This window comes from Bos mutus, chromosome 7, assembly GCF_027580195.1.
Source record: "Bos mutus isolate GX-2022 chromosome 7, NWIPB_WYAK_1.1, whole genome shotgun sequence".
Lineage (NCBI taxonomy): Eukaryota > Metazoa > Chordata > Mammalia > Artiodactyla > Bovidae > Bos > Bos mutus.
In genome coordinates this window covers 32,721,861-32,742,574 of record NC_091623.1, presented here as the reverse complement: position 1 = coordinate 32,742,574, position 20,714 = coordinate 32,721,861, and the positions used below count along the sequence as shown (strand labels likewise).

At 38.0% G+C, this 20,714-nt stretch overlaps 1 protein-coding gene across 1 annotated transcript in view; it reads left to right on the top strand.

Moving 5' to 3' along the window:
- The window catches only part of SLCO6A1 (solute carrier organic anion transporter family member 6A1), a 113,289-nt gene that overhangs the window by 16,242 nt on the left and 76,333 nt on the right, over positions 1–20,714 (top strand). Inside the window, exons 3-6 of the mRNA XM_005889812.3 lie at positions 5,852–6,037; positions 7,634–7,739; positions 10,816–10,846; positions 19,621–19,705. Of these exons, the coding sequence (XP_005889874.3) occupies positions 5,852–6,037; positions 7,634–7,739; positions 10,816–10,846; positions 19,621–19,705 (408 nt within the window). The remainder of the gene's footprint in view (positions 1–5,851; positions 6,038–7,633; positions 7,740–10,815; positions 10,847–19,620; positions 19,706–20,714) is intronic.

Sequence of the window (20,714 nt, the reverse complement as noted above, 5' to 3'; positions counted from 1 at the left end):
GTCTTCATCCCCTATGTCCTAATTAACATGTAGAAATCCTACTCCACCAAATCCTTGAGAAGTTAAAAACTAATTTTCCCCTCTAGTTCATGAAAACAGTTGTATCACACTCTGGTCTTTAGTTTCTAAATCTCTACATATAATTGAATACCTAGCATATCAATGGTTTCAGCACATTGTCAGTTTACTAAGAACTTCCTAAATATCTCTTGTCTTGCCTCTCTGATTATATCCACTAGTTCTCCTAGCTCACTCATGCAACCGAGACTTCAGTTCTCTCCTTTCATTGAAACTTAGTACATTGACATCTACTTTCTGCCTTTATCAGGTTCTCCTGTTGTTACTTTCTTTCATTCGTAGCTTGTTTTGTGTCCCTTAATATGACATGTTAGAGTATTTCAAACACACTCTAATGATTATACTAAGCTCTCTGCCTCATTGTCCTTTCTTGTTCCTGGTCTGGAAAACTTTTGATCCAACCGTATACCTCTCTTTTATATCTCTACCTGGCCTGCTGATGAGTATTTTAGAGAGAAAAAATCACACAAGAGGACTGCTTAGTCCCACAATGAATTTGCTACTTTCAACCTCAGTTATATTCTCAAATGGATCTATTCCACTGACTTTTTTTTAATTCCCTTCTGTAATTCACAACAAAGATTTTCGATTTTCCTCATGTCTTAGTTTGTGCGGCCATAGCAAAAACATCAGAGACTGCTATAGCAAAAACATTTCTCACAGCCCTGAAGGCTGAGAGTTCAAGATCCAGGTGCCAGCTGATTCATTTCCAGGTTATGTTCTCATATAACAGAGAGAGAAAGCAAGCCCTCACATGTCCTCTCTTCTTATAAGGGTACCAATCCCACTCATGAGGGTCCTACCTTCATGTGCGACTTACTATTCAAAAGCCCCCATCTCCATATGTCATCACATTGGGGATTAGGGTTTCAGTATATGAAACTCTAAACATTCAGTCTATAACATCTAACTTAACTCTTACCTTTTGTGTTGGATGGAAAATACTGCCATAATAGAAATTTCCCTTAAATTTTTTCCCATCAGATCAGATCAGTCGCTCAGTCCTGTCCGACTCTTTGCGACCCCATGAATCGCAGCACGCCAGGCCTCCCTGTCCATCACCAACTCCCGGAGTTCACTCAGACTCATGTCCATTGAGTCAGTGATGCCATCCAGCCATCTCATCCTCTGTTGTCCCCTTCTCCTCCTGCCCCCAATCCCTCCCAGCATCAGAGTCATTTCCAATGAGTCGACTCTTCGCATGAGGTGGCCAAAGTACTGGAGTTTCAGTTTTAGCATCATTCTTTCCAAAGAAATCCCAGGGCTGATCTCCTTCAGAATGGACTGGTAGGATCTCCTTGCAGTCCAAGGGACTCTCAAGAGTCTTCTCCAACACCACAGTTCAAAAGCATCAATTCTTCAGCACTCAGCCTTCTTCACAGTCCAACTCTCACATCCATACATGACCACTGGAAAAACCATAGCCTTGATTAGATGAACCTTTGTTGGCAAAGTAATGTCTCTGCTTTTGAATATGCTATCTAGGTTGGTCATAACTTTCCTTCCAAGGAGTCAGCGTCTTTTAATTTCATGGCTGCAGTCACCATCTGCAGTGATTTTGGAGGCCAAAAAAATAAAGTCTGACACTGTTTCCACTGTCCCCATCTATTTCCCATGAAGTGATGGGACTGGATGCCATGATCTTCGTTTTCTGAATGTTGAGCTTTAAGCCAACTTTTTCACTCTCCACTTTCACTTTCATCAAGAAGCTTTTGAGTTCCTCTTCACTTTCTGCCATAAGGGTGGTGTCATCTGCATATCTGAGGTTATTGAGATTTCTCCCAGCAATCTTGATTCCAGTTTGTGTTTCTTCTAGTCCAGCGTTTCTCATGATGTACTCTGCATAGAAGTTAAATAAGCAGGGTGACAATATACAGCCTTGACGTACTCCTTTTCCTATTTGGAACCAGTCTGTTGTTCCATTTCCAGTTCTAACTGTTGCTTCCTGACCTGCATACAAATTTCTCAAGAGGCAGATCAGGTGGTCTGGTATTCTCATCTCTTTCAGAATTTTCCACAGTTTATTGTGATCCACACAGTCAAAGATTTTGGCATAGTCAATAAAGCAGAAGTAGATGTTTTTCTGGAACTCTCTTGCTTTTTCCATGATCCAGTGGATGTTGGCAATTTGATCTCTGGTTCCTCTGCCTTTTCTAAAACCAGCTTGAACATCAAGAAGTTCACCGTTCACATATTGCTGAAGCCTGGCTTGGAGAATTTTGAGCATTACTTTACTAGCGTGTGAGATGAGTGCAATTGTGCGGTAGTTTGAGCATTCTTTGGCATTGCCTTTCTTTGGGATTAGAATGAAAACTGACCTTTTCCAGTCCTGTGGCCACTCCTGAGTTTTCCAAATCTGCTGGCATATTGAGTGCAGCACTTTCACAGCATCATCTTTCAGGATTTGAAAGAGCTCAACTGGAATTCCATCACCTCCACTAGCTTTGTTCGTAGTGATGCTTTCTAAGGCCCTCTTGACTTCACATTCCAGGATGTCTGGCTCTAGGTGAGTGATCACACCATCGTGATTCACCTATAACTTCATATTGGCACTGTTCTTTCTTCCTTCCTGTTAAAATGGAAGAGCTGTCCTCCCACTAAACATCCTGTGCTCTTTTAACTCCATGGGGACTTTATTCCATGGGTGGTCTCCTGGCCCCTCTTTCTGCAACTTCTTCTCTTTTGCTTCTCATGTATTGGCATTTAAACACGCTCAGGTTTTTTCCTATTCTTAAAGAACTGAAACAACAAGAGACATAACCAACAGTATCCCTTAGCACAACTTCCTCATTTTCATTGAAAAATTTGGAAAGAATTCCAGAATGCTTTCTGGCTTTATCTCATATTCTTCACTCAACCCACTTTAACATGGCCCTCACCATAAACACTGCAACAGATATATTTCCACCAAACTATAATCATAATTTGTTATTTAATATAATTAAAAGTTTTATTTATTACATTTCTTGCCTGCCACCCTTCTTGAAATTATAGTCCAATCAAAGGATATTTTTTAAGATGAAGAAGGGTACCAAAAGATTAGTTGTATCCTACTGATGGAAAAACATTTGTTTTCAAATGTTGGACATTTGAATCTCAGGCCCACGATCCTTAGGAGAAGGAAATCAAGTTGAATTTCCTAGGAGAAGCCAAGAGTGGTCAATTAGGGACATATTTAATTATCAGGAGGGTGAAGGGCCTAGTTGAATTTAACAATCATGCATTCAAAGTGAGATTTGCCTCATTGTGTGTTTCCCTCCAGCCACATTCAGCTTTAAACATGTAGGTGTAGAGTAGGGAACAGAGTTTAATTTGACTGAAAGGCTGAAATTTTACTAAGGGATTGCATGATATAAAAGCGAACAAAGGTTTTAAAAGTGCTAAGATGACTATGAAAAAAGTAAGGCGATGGAGGTGACACTGAGATAGTGAAACAGAGTGGGCTCAGTGGGTTGATTATAGGTCCGGGTGGGTTTTAAGGAGTGTAGCAACTTGGTTGCTAGAAGGAGTGATCTGGAAAGGTGGAAATAGTTTGAGTGTAGGATGCTTGGAATTGCGATTGAGGAAGGTTTGTAGTTATTGTTTCCAAAAGTTTAAAATGAATAGCTAAGGTAAATGGAGTACAAGTAAATGGACAGAGTGAAATTCAAGAAACTAAGAGGCTAGGGTGTTGAAAATGTCAGATTGATTGTGATATCACTACTAGTTAACACATTTATGTAAAATTGAAACATTTGTAGTTTGGATCACAGTTCTAGAGACCTCCTCCCATTTGACATGTGGATACTGGACTAGCTGAAAAATTCCACTTGTGTACTATTTTGCAATCTGTACTTTTACCAGTTTTGAAAAAGCAAGAGAGTTCAAGAAAAACATCTATTTCTGCTTTATTGACTATGCCAAAACCTTTGACTGTGTGGATCACAATAAACTGTGGAAAATTCTGAAAGAGATGGGAATACCAGACCACCTGACCTGCCTCTTGAGAAACCTATATACAGGTCAGGAAGCAACAGTTAGAACTGGACACAGAACAACAGACTGGTTCCAAATAGGAGAAGGAGTACAACAAGGCTGTATATTGTTACCCTACTTGTTTAACTTATATGTAGAGTACATCATGAGAAACGCTGAGCTGGAGGAAGCACAAGCTGGAATCAAGATTGCCAGGAGAAATATCAATAACCTCAGATATGCAGATGACACCACCCTAATGGCAGAAAGTGAAGAAGAATTAAAGAGCCTCTTGATGAAAGTGAAAGAGGAGAGTGAAAAGTTTGCTTAAGTCTCAACATTCAGAAAACTAAGATCATGGCATCCGGTCCCATCACTTCATGGGAAATAGATGGGGAAACAATGGAAATAGTGGCTGACTTTATTTTTCTGGACTCCCAAATCACTGCAGATGGTGATTGCAGCCATGAAATTAAAAGATGCTTGCTCCTTGGAAGGAAAGTTATGACCAACCTAGACAGCATATTAAAAAGCAGAGAAATTACTTTGTCAACAAAGGTCCGTCTAGTCAAGGCTATGTTTTTTTCCAGTAGTCCTGTATGGGTGGAAGAGTTGGACTGTGAAGAAAGCTGAGTGCTGAAGAATTGATGCTTTTGAACTGTGGTGTTGGAGAAGACTCTTGAGAGTCCCTTGGACTGCAAGGAGATCCAACCAGTCCATTCTAAAGGAGATCAGTCCTGGGTGTTCATTGGAAGGACTGATGTTGAAGCTGAAACTCCAATACTTTGGTCACCTGATGTGAAGAGCTGACTCATTTGAAAAGACCCTGATGCTGGGAAAGATTGAGGGCAGGAGGAGAAGGGGACGACAGAGGATGAGATGGCTTGATGGCATCACTGACTCAATGGACATGGGTTTGGGTGGACTCTGGGAGTTGGTGATGGACAGGGAGGTCTGGCGTGCTGCGGTTCATGGGGTCGCAAAGAGTCAGACATGACTGACCCACTGAACTGAACTGAACTAATATTTTAAGAATATTTTGTTAAATAGACACATTTGAATCAAAATAGACACAATCAGAATGATCTAATAGCATTGCTTGGATCTACCAATCTAACAACAAATGTAATTCCAACAAACATTTGTTGACTATTCAGCTACAGTCATGTGAATTTGAGAAAGAATAAGAAATGGAATGTCACTTCAAAGAATTTAAAATATAGTACTTTGCTATATAATGAGTAACTCTAATAGAGAGACATTTTATTGTATAATGCCTTGTCCTTATGCACCTGTATCTAGAAGTTAGGGGGGTTAAAATGGAAAACTATTTAGTGACGTGAAGTTAACATGAAGATTGCTGAAAAAGTTGATCTACAATTAATCTCAGAAAGTAATCTTTAGTAATTCAGATAACTTAGGACATCAGAAATACTTTTTTTCTGGGGTCGAAACTCAGGGGTACCAGATGCCAGATTTAAGAGGAATATGTGTGTATGTGTGGCTATGTATATATACTTATGCACATATAAATGTGTATACACATATAATCATGCAATAAAGATTTATATTTGGTTTATAATATGTGCGTCTTTTCCAGTATTCCCACAAATTTTCTTTTATCATTGTTTTTTTTCTGAGAACATAATGATTTACTGTAGAACTACTACATTCAATATAAATGAGATGTTAACTAAAATTAAAGCATTATGGTAGAAATAGCTTATAAAAGGTAAAACATTTCATAGAAGACACTGCATATTTGTTGTATGTTTAACTTTTGACCCATTTAACAAAAATGTAATTATCTTTTCAAAAGATATTTGCCAAGAAGTGAAGATTGTCAAGCCTTGCTCGAAAGCTTCATTCTCATTCCGATCAAACTACATGACTTTCTTCATCCTTGGGCAGAGTGTGCAGGGAATCGCAGCCATACCTCTTTATATCCTTGGAGTAACCTTTATTTATAACAGCGTTGCCACACACTCAGCTGGTATTTATCTAGGCAAGTTTTTTTCCCTTGTAATATGATTTTTGTGTATTTTCATCCTATCAAACTATAAAGGCTGTAGTTAATTTCTCTAGGAAATAAATAACTCAAATTACTAGATTAAATTGCTTGAATATTTGTATGCTTAAACTTTGAAGATATAGTGGGATTTGCTGCCGTCATGTCCTTAAGGGAATGAAAACATCGTTTTATGCTTCCTCAGAACTAGATTCAGTGCAGTGCTGAAATAATTATTACTGTACTAAGTTCTCTACATATACCAACTCAGTCTTTTTGGAGGGCTTTGACATTTTGAAGTTAATGAATTTATAACAGTTCTTGTTATAATCTTGTTCATCCTATCAAGGAGAGGAGTGACATGCTATTTAATTAGCTACAATGTAGAATCCACTTTTATAATATTTCATGCTAGTGTGTCATACAAAAAGTAACCCTGAGTATATGTCACAGTAATCTGTACTCCTTTATATTGTAATAGCTTCTGGTCCCGGTAGATTATTTGTACAGGGTTATCTAACTTTCCTTTTTGAAAAAAAATTAAGTTGTTTTTACATACCTGTTGTGAAGGTGACTTAACAGAAAGTAACATTTTACACCAAAATAATAATTTTCCACCCGAGATAAGGAAAGTCATGTCAATAAACTAAAATAGATGACATTCATATTTATGCTTGCTTTTAGAACAAAATTGCACCAGTTTATTAGTGTTGGCTGATGGTAGCACAAATCTGTTTGTTTTGCTTTTAATTTTACAGAATAGCAATTAAAAGCATACATGTATATATTACAGAGAATAGATTACTTTATTATTACCTCCTGCCTCCCTGGCAGCTAAAGTGAAGGATGCAAAAATGACATTTGTATTGAAATATCATCTTGCTTTAGTACCACAAATTAAAGTGAAATACTTTTGAATTATATTGAATATATGTATATTTATTTAAATTATATTAAATGTAGATTAAATGTTACAGTGAATTATAAAATGATCTGAATTTCTCTATGTGCATTGAGTAATATGCATGATTAATTATATGTGTCAGCTTGGCTAGGTTATGACAACTAGTTCTTTTGTCAAACACCAGGCTAGATATTTCTGTGATATGTTTTAGATGTGACCAGTATTTACAATCACTACGCTTTGAGTCAAGATTACCCTCAATAATATGGGTGAGCCTCATCCAATCAGTTGAAGCGTTGCAGAACAGACAGGTTTCCCAAGGAAGAAACAGTTCTGTCTTCAGACTGCAATGTACAAACTCTGTCTGAGTTTTCCCATCCTACTGGCCTGCCCTGTGCATAACCTTATGAACTCAAGACTGTAACATTAACTCTTATCTGAATTTTCAGCCTGAGAGCCTGTCCTACAAATTTGGACTTGCCAGCCCTGCAATTTCATGAGCCAATTCCTTGAAATCTCTGTCTCTGTCTCTCTTTCTCTCTCAATATTCTATTTGTGCTGTTTCTTTGGAGACTAACAAAGTATGCAATGAAGCTTTCAGAAGTAACCCATTTCCATTAGATAATTTTTATCATTTTGCAACAAAGCTGGGTTATATAGTTATTTGACATTCAATATTCATTTTATAGGCATTGTGGAAGCTGTAGGAATACTTGGATATTCTTTGGGTTATACTATAGGAGCACCCCTAATTAAGGTCTCTGTGCTAACTGTGAATAGTACTTTTGGGAGAAGGTAAGCTGTTTTTTTTTTTTTCCTTTCTTTCTGGTTTACATTGTATAAAATATTTATTGAATAGATACTGTAGCTTATAAATGTATATTTCATTTATAATCATTATATTTTTAAAAGCATATAAATGTGACTAGTATGCACATATAGGTACATATAAATACATCTAAATACACTTTGCTGTTTGAAATGTAATTTAAAAAGTGGCTTATGATGACAGCCTTACTACTAATTCTGCATATAGTTTTTTAAATTGTGTTAAAAAACACATAGTATAAAATTTACCATTCTAACCATTTTTAAGTGTGTAATACAATAATGTTAGCTATATGCATAATATTGTGCAGCATATCTCTAAAATTTTTTGTCTTGCAAAGCTGAAACTCTATATCCATTATACAGTTGGGACTTCCCTGGCAATCCAGTGGTTAAGACTCTGAGCTTTCACTTTAGAGGGCACAGGTTCAATCCCTGGTCAGAGAATTAAGATTCCACATGCAGTGCAGCACAGCCAAAAAAAAAAATCTAAAAAAAACAAGTAAGAAATGTTGTTCATTATGCAACATTTCCCTCTTCCCCTCAGCCCGTTTACTTTCTGTTTCTAAGAGTTTGACTACTTTAGATACTTTACATAAATAGAATCATGAAGTAATTTTCTTTTTATGACTGGCTTATTTCACTTAGGATAATGTCTTCAAGACTCATCCATGTTGTGGCATATAACAGTATTTCCTTCTGTTTTAAGTGAAAGTGAAGTCGCTCAGTCATGTCCGACTCTTTGTGACCCATGGACTGCAGCCTACCATGCTCCTCTGTTTTAAGGATAAATAATATTTCATTGTATGTATGAACCACATTTTCTTTATCTATTTGTCAGTTGACCTTTAGGTTACTTCAACATGGATGTGTGAATATCTCTTTGAGATTCTATCTTCAATATTTTGGGGTTATATATATACCCAGATTATTAGATTGTATGGTATTTCTATTTTTAATTTTTTGAGGAACTTCCATATTGTTTTTCACAGTGGCTGTATCATTCTACATTCCCACTAATAGTGCATAATACTTCCAGTTTCTCAATATCTTTGCCAATACTTATTTTCTCTTTTTTAAATGACCAGTGTGTACGAGGTGATATTTTGTTGTGGTTTTGATTTTCATTTTCTTGATGATTAGTGATGTTCAAATACTTGTTGATCATTTGTATATCTTCTTTGGAGGAATATCTATTCAAGTCCTTTGCACATTTTTAAAATCAGATTTTTGTTCTTATTGAGTTGACACAATTCTTTCTATATTCTGGATATTAGCCTTACTCCAGATAAATGGTTTGCCTATATTTTCTCCTGTTCTGTAGTTTCTCTGTTCACTCTGTTGTTTCCTTTGCTGTCCAGTTTAAGTTCAATGTAGTCCCATTGCTCTAATCTTATTTTTGTTGCCTGTGCTTTTGGCTTCATATCAAAAATTAATTCCCAAAATCAAAACCATGAAGCTTTTCTCCTATATTATCTTCTGGGAGCTTTATTGTTGCAAGTTTTGTGTTTAGATATTTAATCCATTTTGAGTTATTTTCATATATATTGTAAGGAAAGGATCCCACTTCATTCTTTTGCACATGGATATTCAGTTTTTCCAGCACCATTTATTCAAGAGGTTCTCCTTTCCCTGTTGTATATTCTTATTCTTCTTATAAAATATGATTTGTCTCATATTTATGAGAATATATTACTTGGATCTTTATTCTCTTCCATTGTTCTAGATTCTGTAACCAGTACCATACTCTGTACCAGTACCATACTGTTTTGTTTATTATAGCTTTGTAATATATTTTGAAACCAGGACATATGAAGCCTCTGACTTTGTTTTTTCTTTCTCAGGATTGTTTTGACTATTTGGGGTCTTTTGAGATTCCATATGAAATTTTAGGATTTTTTTCTGATTCTGTAAAGAATTCTGTTGGAGTTTTGATAGGGATTGCATTGAATCTGTAGGTCACTCTGGGTATTAAGGGCATTTTAGCAATACTGAGTTTCAGATCTATGAGCATGTCTTTCTTCCATTTATTTGTATCTTCTTTAATTCTTTCAGCAATGTTTTGGAGTTTTCAGTGTACAAGTCTTTGCCTTGCGTGTTGCTCATTGTTAGTGTATAGAACTACACTTGAGTTGTATTAACTTTGTATCCTGCAACTTTGCTGAATTCATTTATTAGTTCTGACAGTTTTTTTTCTTTGGAGTGTTTAGCATTTTCTTAGAAGTTCATATCATCTTCAGACAGAGATAATTTTACCTCTTCCTTCCAATATGGATGGCTTTTATTTCTTTTTCTTGCCTATTTGTTTTGGTTAGAATTTGAGTATTATGTTGAATAGAAGTGGTAAAAGTAGTTAGGTATCTTTACCTTGTTCCAGATATTAGAGGGAGAACTTTCAGTTTTTCACATTGAATACAATATTAGAAGTGGGCTTTTCATATATAGCTTTTATTATGTTGGGGTAATTTCCTTCTGTTCATAGTTTGTTGAGTGTTTTTTAATAATGAAACAATGTTAAACTTTGTTGAATGCTTTTTCTGAATCCTTTAAGATGATCATGTGCTTTTGTCCTTTATTCTGTTAATGTGGTATATCACATTAACTGATAATTATATGTTGAATTTTTCTTGCATTCTGTAATACATATAGCTTCTTTTAATAATACTAGAAAACATTTCAGGGAAAAGGAAACATTTACATGTGTGAATATAAAGTTCTCTTATTGAAATGAGAAAAAGGATAGCCACTATATTACAGTGGCTGCTCAACAGTGGCCTTGAAATACAGGAAATCATTCTAGTGAATGTCAGGCTGTTGACCACTTAGCATAGAAGGGATACCCTGAGGCATGCTATGCTTAGTTGCTCAGTCGTGTCCAACACTTTGCAACCCCATGGACTGTAGCCTGCCAGGCTCCTCTGTCTATGGGATTCTCCAGGCAAAAATACTGGAGTGGGTTGCCATACCCTCCTCCAGGGGATCTTCCCAACCCAGGGATTGAACCAGGTCTCCTGTATTTTAGGCAGATATTTTACGTTTTGAGCCACCAGGGAAGCCCAAGAATACTGGAGTGGGTAGCCCTCTTCAGGGGAACTTCCTGACCCAAGAATCAAATGGGGTCTCCTGCACTGCAAGAGGATTCTTTACCAGCTGAGCCACCCAGGAGGTATAAATTTATACTAATTTTTTATAGGTATTCAGTTCAGTTCAGTTCAGTCACTCAGTTGTGTCCAACTCTTTGTGACCCCATGATTGCAGCACACCAGGCCTCCCTGACAATCACCAACCCCGGGAGTTCACCCAAACTCATGTCCATTGAATCGGTGATGCCATTCAACCATCTTATCCTCTGATACTAAATTTATACTGAGGTATAAATTTATACTAATGTATGGTTGGGACTTAGAGCAGTATAAAAATTATGTAACCAGGAGAATATGTAGATGAACCTCTTGCAACTAGCACATGAAAATGGTATGCATTTTGTAAGAGGCTCTTTAGCAGTTGGACAAGGTGACCCATCCTGTGAATGTTAATCAGCCTCTCTCATTTTTTTCTAACCACTCTAAATTCTTCCTCAGTAAGCTCATGTAAAAAGAGCTGGTGAGAGTAATGATGACTTTGCATAAATGCACTACTTGGACTTCTTCACACTAAGGACAATCTGTCAACAAGAATATTTCCCAGGATATAATTATGAATACTGCTGATTGCCCAATTCATCAATAGTAGCAGTAGACCGTGAGTTCCTGATATGATACTTTCATCAGGAGACAAGATTTTATCAGGTTGATTACTTTGTCATCAGGTTGGCCCTCCATTAACCTAGAGATTTGTCTTTATAGGGGAAGATACATATCCTGGTTATGTTCTTTGCAGCCAAAGATGTAGAAACTTTACAGACAGTAAAACCAAGACCTGGAACAGACTATGGCTCAGATCACGAACTCTTTATTGCAAAATTCAGGCTTAAATTGAGGAAAGTGGGGAAAATATCTAGGCTACTCCAGTACTTTTGCTTGGAAAATCCCATGGATGGAGGAGCCTGGTAGGCTGCAGTCCATAGGGTCACTAAGAGTCGGACACGACTGAGTGACTTCACTTTCACTTTTCACTTTCATTCATTGGAGAAGGAAATGGCAACCCACTCCAGTGTTCTTGCCTTGAGAATCCCAGGGACGGGGACCCTGGTGGGCTGCCGTCTATGGGGTCGCACAGAGTCGGATATGACTGAAGCAACTTAGCAGCAGCAGCAGCATTCAGGTATGAGCTAAATCAAATCCTTTATGATTATACAGTGGAGGTGATGAATAGATTCCAAGGATTAGATCTGGTAGAGAGAGTGCCTGAGAACTATGGATGAAGGTTCATACATTGTATAAGAGGTAGTGACCAAAACCATCCCAAAGAAAAAGAAATGCAAGAAGGCAAAGTTGTTATCTGAGGATGCTTTACAAATAGCTGAGAAAAGAAGAGAAGTAAAAGGCAAGGGCCAAAGAGAAAGATATACCCAACTGAATGCAGTTACAGAGAATAGGAAGGAGAGATAAGAAGGCGTTCTTAAGTGAGCAAAGAAAGAGAGGAAAATAACAGAATGGAAAGGACTAGACATCTCTTCAAGAAAATTGGAGATATCAAGGGAACATTTCATGCAAGGGTGGGCATGGTAAAGGACAGAAATGGTAAGGTCCTAACAGCAGCAGAAGAGATTAAGAAGAGGTGGCAAGAGCACATAAACTGAACAGAAAAGGTCTTAATGTCCTGGATATCCACCTTGATGTGGTCACTCACCTAGAGACAGACATCCTGCAGAGTTAAGTCACGTAAAGCTAGTGGAAGTGATGGAATTTCAGCTGAACTATTTAAAATCCTAAAAGATAATCCTGTTAAAGTGCTGCACTCAGTACATCAGCAGATTTGGAAAACTCAGCAGTGGTCACAGGACTGGAAAAGGTCAGTTTTCATTCCAATCCCAAAGAAGGGCAATGCCAAAGAATGCTCAAACTACAGTTCAATTGCAGTAATTTCATGTGCTGGCAAGGTTATGCTCAAAATCCTTCAAGTTAGGCTTCAGCAGTGTATGAACTGAGAACTTCCAGATGTACAAGCTGGGTTTCAAAGAGGCAGAGGAACCAGAGATTAAATTGCCAACACTTGCTGGATGATGGAGAAGGCAAGAAACTTCCAGAGAAACATCTGCTTCTGCTTCCTTGACTACACTGAAAGCTTTGACTGTGCATATCACAACAAACTGTGGAAAATTCTAAAAGAGATGGAAGTACCAGACCACCTTACCTGCTTCCTGAGAAACCGTTTACAGGTTAAGAAGCAGCAGTTAGAACTGGCCATGGAATTACTGAATTATTGTCACTATGCTTATTTAACTTCTATGCAAAGTACATCATGTGAAATGCCAGGCTAGATGAATCACAAGCTGGAATCAAGATTGCAGGGAAAAAATATCAACAACTTCAGGCATACAAATGATACCATTCTAATAGCAGAAAGTGAAGAGGAACTAAAAAGTGTCTTAATGAAGGTGGAAGAGAAGAGTGAAACAGTTGGCTTGAAACTCAATGTGAAAAAAGCTAAGATCATGGCATCCAGTTCCATCACTTCAGTTCAATTCAGTCGCTCAGTTGTGTCCAACTCTTTGTGACCCCATGAACCACAGCACGCCAGGCCTCCGTGTCCATCACCAACTCCCAGAGTTTATGCACACTCATGTCCATTGAGTCGGTGATGCCATCCAGCCATCTCATCCTCTGTCATCCCCTTCTCCTCCTGCCTTCAATCTTTCCCAGCATCAGGGTCTTTTCAAATGAGTAAGCTCTTTGCATCAGGTGACCAAAGTATTGGAGTTTCAGCCTCAGCATCAGTCCCTCCAATGAACACCCAGGACTGATCCCCTTTAAGATGGACTTGTTGGATCTCCTTTCAGTCTAAGGGACTGTCAAGAGTCTTCTCCAACAAAAGCATCAATTCTTTGGTGCTCAGTTTTCTTTATAGTCCAACTCTCACATCCATACATGACTACTGCAAAAACCATAGCCTTGACCAGATGGACCTTTATTGACAAAGTAATGTCTCTGCTTTTTAATATGCTGTCTAGGTTGGTCATAACTTTTCTTCCAAGGAGCAAGCATCTTTTAATTTCATGGCTGCAGTCACCATCTGCAGTGATTTTGGAGCCCCCCAAAATAAAGTTAGCCACTGTTTCCACTGTTTCCCCATCTATTTGCCATAAAGTGATGGGGCTGGATACCATGATCTTCATTTTCTGAATGTTGAGCTTTAAGCCAACTTTCTCACTCTCCTCTTTCACTTTCATCAAGAGGCTCTTTAGTTCTTCTTCACTTTCTGCCATAAGGGTGGTGTCACCTGCATATCTGAGGTTATTGATATTTCTCCTGGCAATCTTGATTCCAGCTTATGCTTCATCCAGCCCAGAATTTCTCATGATGTACTCTGCATATAAGTTAAATAAGCAGGGTGACGATATACAGCTTTGACGTACTCCTTTTCCTATTTGGAACCAGTCTGTTGTTCCATGTCCAGTTCTAACTGTTGCTTCCTGACCTGCATACAGATTTCTCAAGAGGCAGGTCAGGTGGTCTGGTATTCCCATCTCTTTCAGAATTTTCCACAGTTTGTGGTGATCCACACAGTCAAAGGCTTTGGCATAGTCAATAAAGCAGAAATAAACCAGTTCTATCACTTAGTGGCAAATAGAAGGGGAAAAACTGGAGCAGTGCAGATTTTATTTATTTCCTTGGCTCCCAAAATCACTGTGGATGTTGACTGTAGCCATGAAATTAAAATATGCTTACTCCTTGAAATATCAATAACCTCAGATATGCAGATGACACCACCCTTATGGCAGAAAGTGAAGAAGAACTAAAGAGCCTCTTGATAAAAGTGAAAGAGGAGAGTGAGAAAGTTGGCTTAAAACTCAACATTCAGAAAACTAAGATCATGGCATCTTGTCCTATCACTTCATGTCAAATAGATGGGGAAACAGTGGAAATGGTGACAGACTTTATTTTTTGGGCTCCAACATCACTGTAAATGGTGACTGCAGCCATGAAATTAAAAGATGCTTGCTCTTTGGATGAAAAGTTATGACCAACCTAGACAGCTTATTAAAAACCAGACATTACTTAGCCAACAAAGGTCCATCTAGTCAAAGCTATGGTTTTCCCAGTAGTCATGTATGGATGTGAGAGTTAGACTGTGAAGAAAGCTGAGCGCCGAAGAATTGATGCTTTTGAACTGTGGTGTTGGAGAAGACTCTTGAGAGTCCCTTGGACTGCAAGGAGATCTAACAGTCTATCCTAAAGGAAATTAGTCCTTAATATTCATTGGAAGGACTGATGCTGAAACTGAAATTTCAATACTTTGACCACCTGATGTGAAGAACTGAGTCATTTGAAAAGACCCTGATGCTGGGAAAGATTGAAGGCAGGAGGAGAAGGGGATGGCAGAGCATAAGATGGTTGGATGGTATCACTGACACAATGGGTGTGAGTTTGAGTAAGCTCCAGGAGCTGGTGATGAACAGGGAGGCCTAGAGTGATGCAATCCATGGGGTTGCAAAAAGTTGGACGTGACTGAGCGACTGAACTGAATGGAACTGAACTTCTTAAAAGGAAAGGTATGACAAATCTAGACATTGTATTTAAAATGGAAGCATCACTTTGCTGATAAATGTCCATATAGTCCAGGCTATGGTTTTTCCAGTAGTCATATACATATGTGAGAGTTGAATTGTAGAGCAGGCTGAGTGCCAAAGAATTGATTCTTTTGAATTGTATGATGGTGGAGAAAACTCTTGAGAGTCCCTTGGACAGCGAGGAGATCAAATCAACCAACCCTAAAGGAAATCAACCCTGAATATTCACTGGTAGACTGATGGCAAAGCTTAAGCTGCAATATTTTGGCCATGTGATGTGAAGAACTGACTCATTGGAAAAGACCCTGATGCTGGGAAAGATTGAAGGCAAAAGGAGAATGGAGTATCAGAGGATAAGATGCTTAGATAGCATCACCTACTCAATAAACAGGAATTTGAGCAAGCTCCAGGAGATAGTGGAGGACAGAAGAGTCTGTTGTGCTACAGTCCATGGGGTCACAAAGAGTGGGACACAACTCAGCAACAACAGGAACAACAGCACATATCCTAGGCAAGAATTTTCTTCTCTACTGTCTTTGTCTATTTGGACAGGTGAAACTCCAATACTTTGGCCTGATGCAAAGAGCTGACTCATTTGAAAAGACCCTGATGCTGGGAAAGATTGAGCATGGGAGGAGAAGGGGATGACAGAGAATGAGATGGCTGGATGGCATCACCGACTCAATGGACATGGGTTTGGGTGAACTCCGGGAGTTGGTGATGGACAGGGAGGCCTGGCATGCTGCGGTTCATGGGGTCGCAAAGAGTTGGACATGACTGAGTGACTGAACCTAACTGAACTGAATAGAAATCTCATACTCTGAGCTTACAGAAACAGAAATGTACTTCTTATATTTCTGTATGCTGAGAAGTCCATGATCAAGGTGCTGGCAAATTCAGTGTCTGGTGAGATCCTGCTTTCTGGTTCATAGATACAGCTATTTTCTCCCTGTGTCCTTTCATGGGTGAATAGGCAAGAAGTCTGTCTGGGGTTTTTAGTCACATTCATGCAGACTCTACCATCATAACTTAATCACCTCCCCAAAGCTCCACTTCTTAAAACCATTACAAGGAATCTTAACATATGAATTTGAAGGGGACACAAATATTCATTCATAACAATATTCATTCTACCAAAAGCGCTTGTGCTATCACTACCATTCATATAGATGCCCTATTCTTCCCTCTGGTATCTCATTCCTGTGGTTATCTCTCTAGTCTTTGACTAGGGATATATGATAAGACAAAGGCAGTATGACAGCATGGCAATTACTGGTCTTAATCTGCACACCATTATCCAGAAATATCTGGCTTAATAGAATGGTGTCATAGCTTGGGGCCCTTACCAGGTTTTTAGGTGGAGTTTTTGGAGTTTTCTATATGTAATATCATGCCATTTTACAACAGAAACAGTTTTACTTACTTCTTTCTGATTTGGTTGCCTTTTATTTCTTTCTCTTTCCTAATTGCTGTGGCTAGGTAAGCATCCTTGCCTTTATCTGATCTCAGAAGAAATGTTTTTAGCTTTTCACTCTTCAGTGTGATGTTAGCTGTGTGTTTGTCATGTATGGCCTTTTTAATGTTGAGGTATGTTCCCTCTCAGAGAAGGCAATGGCACCCCACTCCAGTACTCTTGCCTGGAAAATCCCATGGGCGGAGGAGCCTGGAAGGCTGCAGTCCATGGGGTCACTGAGGGTTGGACACGACTGAGCGACTTCACTTTCACTTTTCACTTTCATGCATTGGAGAAGGAAATGGCAGCCCACTCCAGTGTTCTTGCCTGGAGAATCCCAGGGACAGAGGAGCCTGGCGGGCTGCCGTCTATGGGGTCGCACAGAGTTGGACACGACTGAAGAGACTTAGCAGCATGTTCCCTCTATGGACTTCCTTGGTGGCTCATTGGTAAAGAATTCACATGCCAATGCAGTTTGATCTGTGGGTCGGGAAGATCCCCTGTAGAAGGAAATGGTAACCCATTCCAGTATTCTTGCTTGGGAAATCCTATGGACAGAGCAGTCTGGCAGGCTACAGTCCATGGGGTTGCAATAGAGTCAGACACAATTTAGAGACTAAACAACAAAATGTTCCCTGTATACCCAATCCATTGAGTGTCTTTCATCATAAATGGATGTTGGATTTTCTCAAATGCTTTTTATGCTTTAATTGGCATGATCATATGATTTTTATCCTTCATTTTGTTAATGTGGTGAATCACACTGATTGATTTGCAGATGTTGAATCATCCTTTTGTCCTTGGAACAAATCCCACTTGATCATGGTTGTGATCCTTTTAATGTACTGTTTAGTTCAGTTTTCTAGTATTTGGTTGAGTATTTTTGCACTGATGTTCATCACAAATATTGACTTGTAATTTTCTTTACTTGTAGTGTCCTTGTCTGGATTTGATTGTACATTTAAATTTAACATCAATTTCAGTTTATTTTTGCATATAATATGAGAAATGGGACACATTTATATTTTTTCCTGAAAGGAATATTTATTTATGCTTATAACATTTTTTAGTCAGTCCATGATTTTTTAAAATATTAATTTAATTTTTAATACCATCTTTATGATAAATAAAATTTTCCTGTATATATAGATTTTCTTCCTGTCTCTGTATCTCTAGTATGTTCCCTGATATATTTTTTTATTTCATGCCAATACTGAAGGGTTTCAATAACTAAAGCTTTATTGTATTATTTTCTATAATGTTAAATAAGTCCTCATTCATCAAATAAGGGGCTGTTTTTACAAAATTGCTCTTCCAGATACATATGATAATTATGGGTTATAATAAAATGTTTGACTTGTAACAGTTGGATTTGTGTGTCAAATGAGAGTAGTTGCATGGTAATAATTGGAACCAATGCATACATATAGTTAGAATACATAGATGGGTTCAAATGTAAAAAGAAAGATTTCCAAAAAGCTGTAATTTTTTAAATACTTTAAAAGAGAGAAAAATATAAATTTTATGAATATTATAATTAACAAGGAAACAGAGCCCAGTGATAATCTGGAGTTGAAACTCCCTGGGCATAACATATCCACATGTATATATCCTTACTGAACTCTGGACATCAAATTTGTAACCCTGTGTCATTGCAAGTTGGTATTTGTATCCCTGAATAATGTAGCAATGGATAGGAAGTTGTCCCATCAATGAATAAACTGGGAATATTCTCCATACTCTGTGGAAGTCGAGGCCTAAATGCAGGCTACTCACCAGGTTCTGTTGGCAGCAGATCTTGCTGGCATTAGAGTACCACCAAAGCTGGTTCTTGTGGATGTGGACTTTTTCCCACAACAGCTGGTTGGACAGCATCTTAAATGTGTGTGGAACTGAAGATAATGGCAGCGATGTGGTAATCAGCTTCCCCAAGTCTCCTCCCTAAATGATATAAAATAATGTCGTAACATGAAAATACCCCACAAAAATCATGGCCTGAACATAATTGGAAACAAAGAATGTTGAAACTACAAAGCAACTGTGACTGAAAAGGGTAAAAAAATCAACAAAATCCCAGCAGAGGACCCTTCACATCTCCATCTTGCTCTGCCCACTGCAAAGCTTTATGGTTTGCAAACATAGACCAAGAAAAACCGCAGAGGGGATAGAAGACAAAGGCTATCAAAGCGTGATGAGTTAGGATCACTAGAAGGCTAAAACACGCTCAATCTGAGAGGTCAGAGAAGGGACTATAAGAAAAAGATTACCAAGAAATGGTAATGAGTCAGATACCCAGGTAAAGTGTTAGTTGTGCAATTTAAAGGGCCAACCTTGTTCTAAAGAATTTGGCACATGATTTAAAGGGGGTAAGAATGATTTTTTAAAAAATAGATGAGATTTAAAGCGAGTCTTCTAAATGTGTAACTTCTGTCAGAGAAAGAAGTTTAAAAGGGACAAAGAATTACTGTTCACCACCTGAGCAGACAGGGGAAAAGTGGGGAAAGGACAAAATTTAGCATCCTACATGACAGAAGAGAACCACAAAATTGGAGAACTCACAACCACTCAATATCAGCAAAACAAAGCAATAACAAAGACTAACAGAAAATGCTCTTTCTCTCTCTGTTTAATTATGGCTTTGTAATAAACTATACAAAGTTGAAATTTTTCATTTTCTCTATTAAAGTGTTGGAGACAGTGATGATAAAGAACGTTGGCAGCAGAGTTGGTGGAGTTATTTTGTAATTATTGCAGTTATTGCATGGTCTACATTAATACCATTTTCATGCTTTCCACAGAGTTTACGAGGTGACTATAAAAATATAATTCATTAAATTAAAGGAGAGTATATTCCTCACCCTACCCTGATCCCCAGTTCTCAGAATATGACTGAATTTCATTACTTTCTGTGTACATTTCTTTCTGTAATGGACAAACAGTGACATGTGCTAGTATTATTTGAACAAATAAAGCATGCCACCAAGTAATTATTTTATTTATGTACCAGACTGTCATTAGTACATAGTTTTGTTTGTCATTCCTGTCTAAAAATGCTTCATGCAATCTAAAATTTTCTTAATGAAAGAAGCATATTTAATCCTATTTACCTATCAGGATTTACGTTATAAGGTAAAGTACTAACTATTATAAGTCTTTGGAAAACACTGGAATATACATGTAACATTAGAGAAATCAAATCGTTTCCTAATGGTAGTAAATTTAATTGGTACAAAATATTTTTAGTAATACCAAATTTGTGCTTTTATATTTTAGGGCTATGCTGTCAAATACTGTAGTCACTATATGTAGCTATTTAAATTTCAATTTAAATTAAAAATCCATTTACTCAATCATAGGAGCTACATTTTAAAATATTTAATAGCCACATCATAGCTAATGGCTACGGTATTGGAGATATTGGAGAGTACAGATATGGGAAATTTTCCTTATCACAAAGTTCTTTAGGACAGTACTGTTTTAGAAGAGAATGTCTTTTAGTTTATTAGCTTGACTTTGAAAGTGAAAGTGAAGTCGCTCAGTCGTGTCCTACTCTTTGGGACCCCATGGGCTGTAGCCTACCAGGCTCCTCAGTCCATGGAATTTTCCAGGCAAGAGTACTGGAGGGGGTTGCCATTTCCTTCTCCAGGGGATCTTCCCAACCCAGGGATTGAACCTGGGTCTTCCGCATTGCAGGCAGATGCTTTACCGTCTGAGCCACCAGGGGCCACCAGCTTGACTTTAGCTTGTTCAAAAATAGTTCACTTACCATTTCAGGACCAATTGGGTCTATGTTGGAATATGTATGAATGCTTATTAT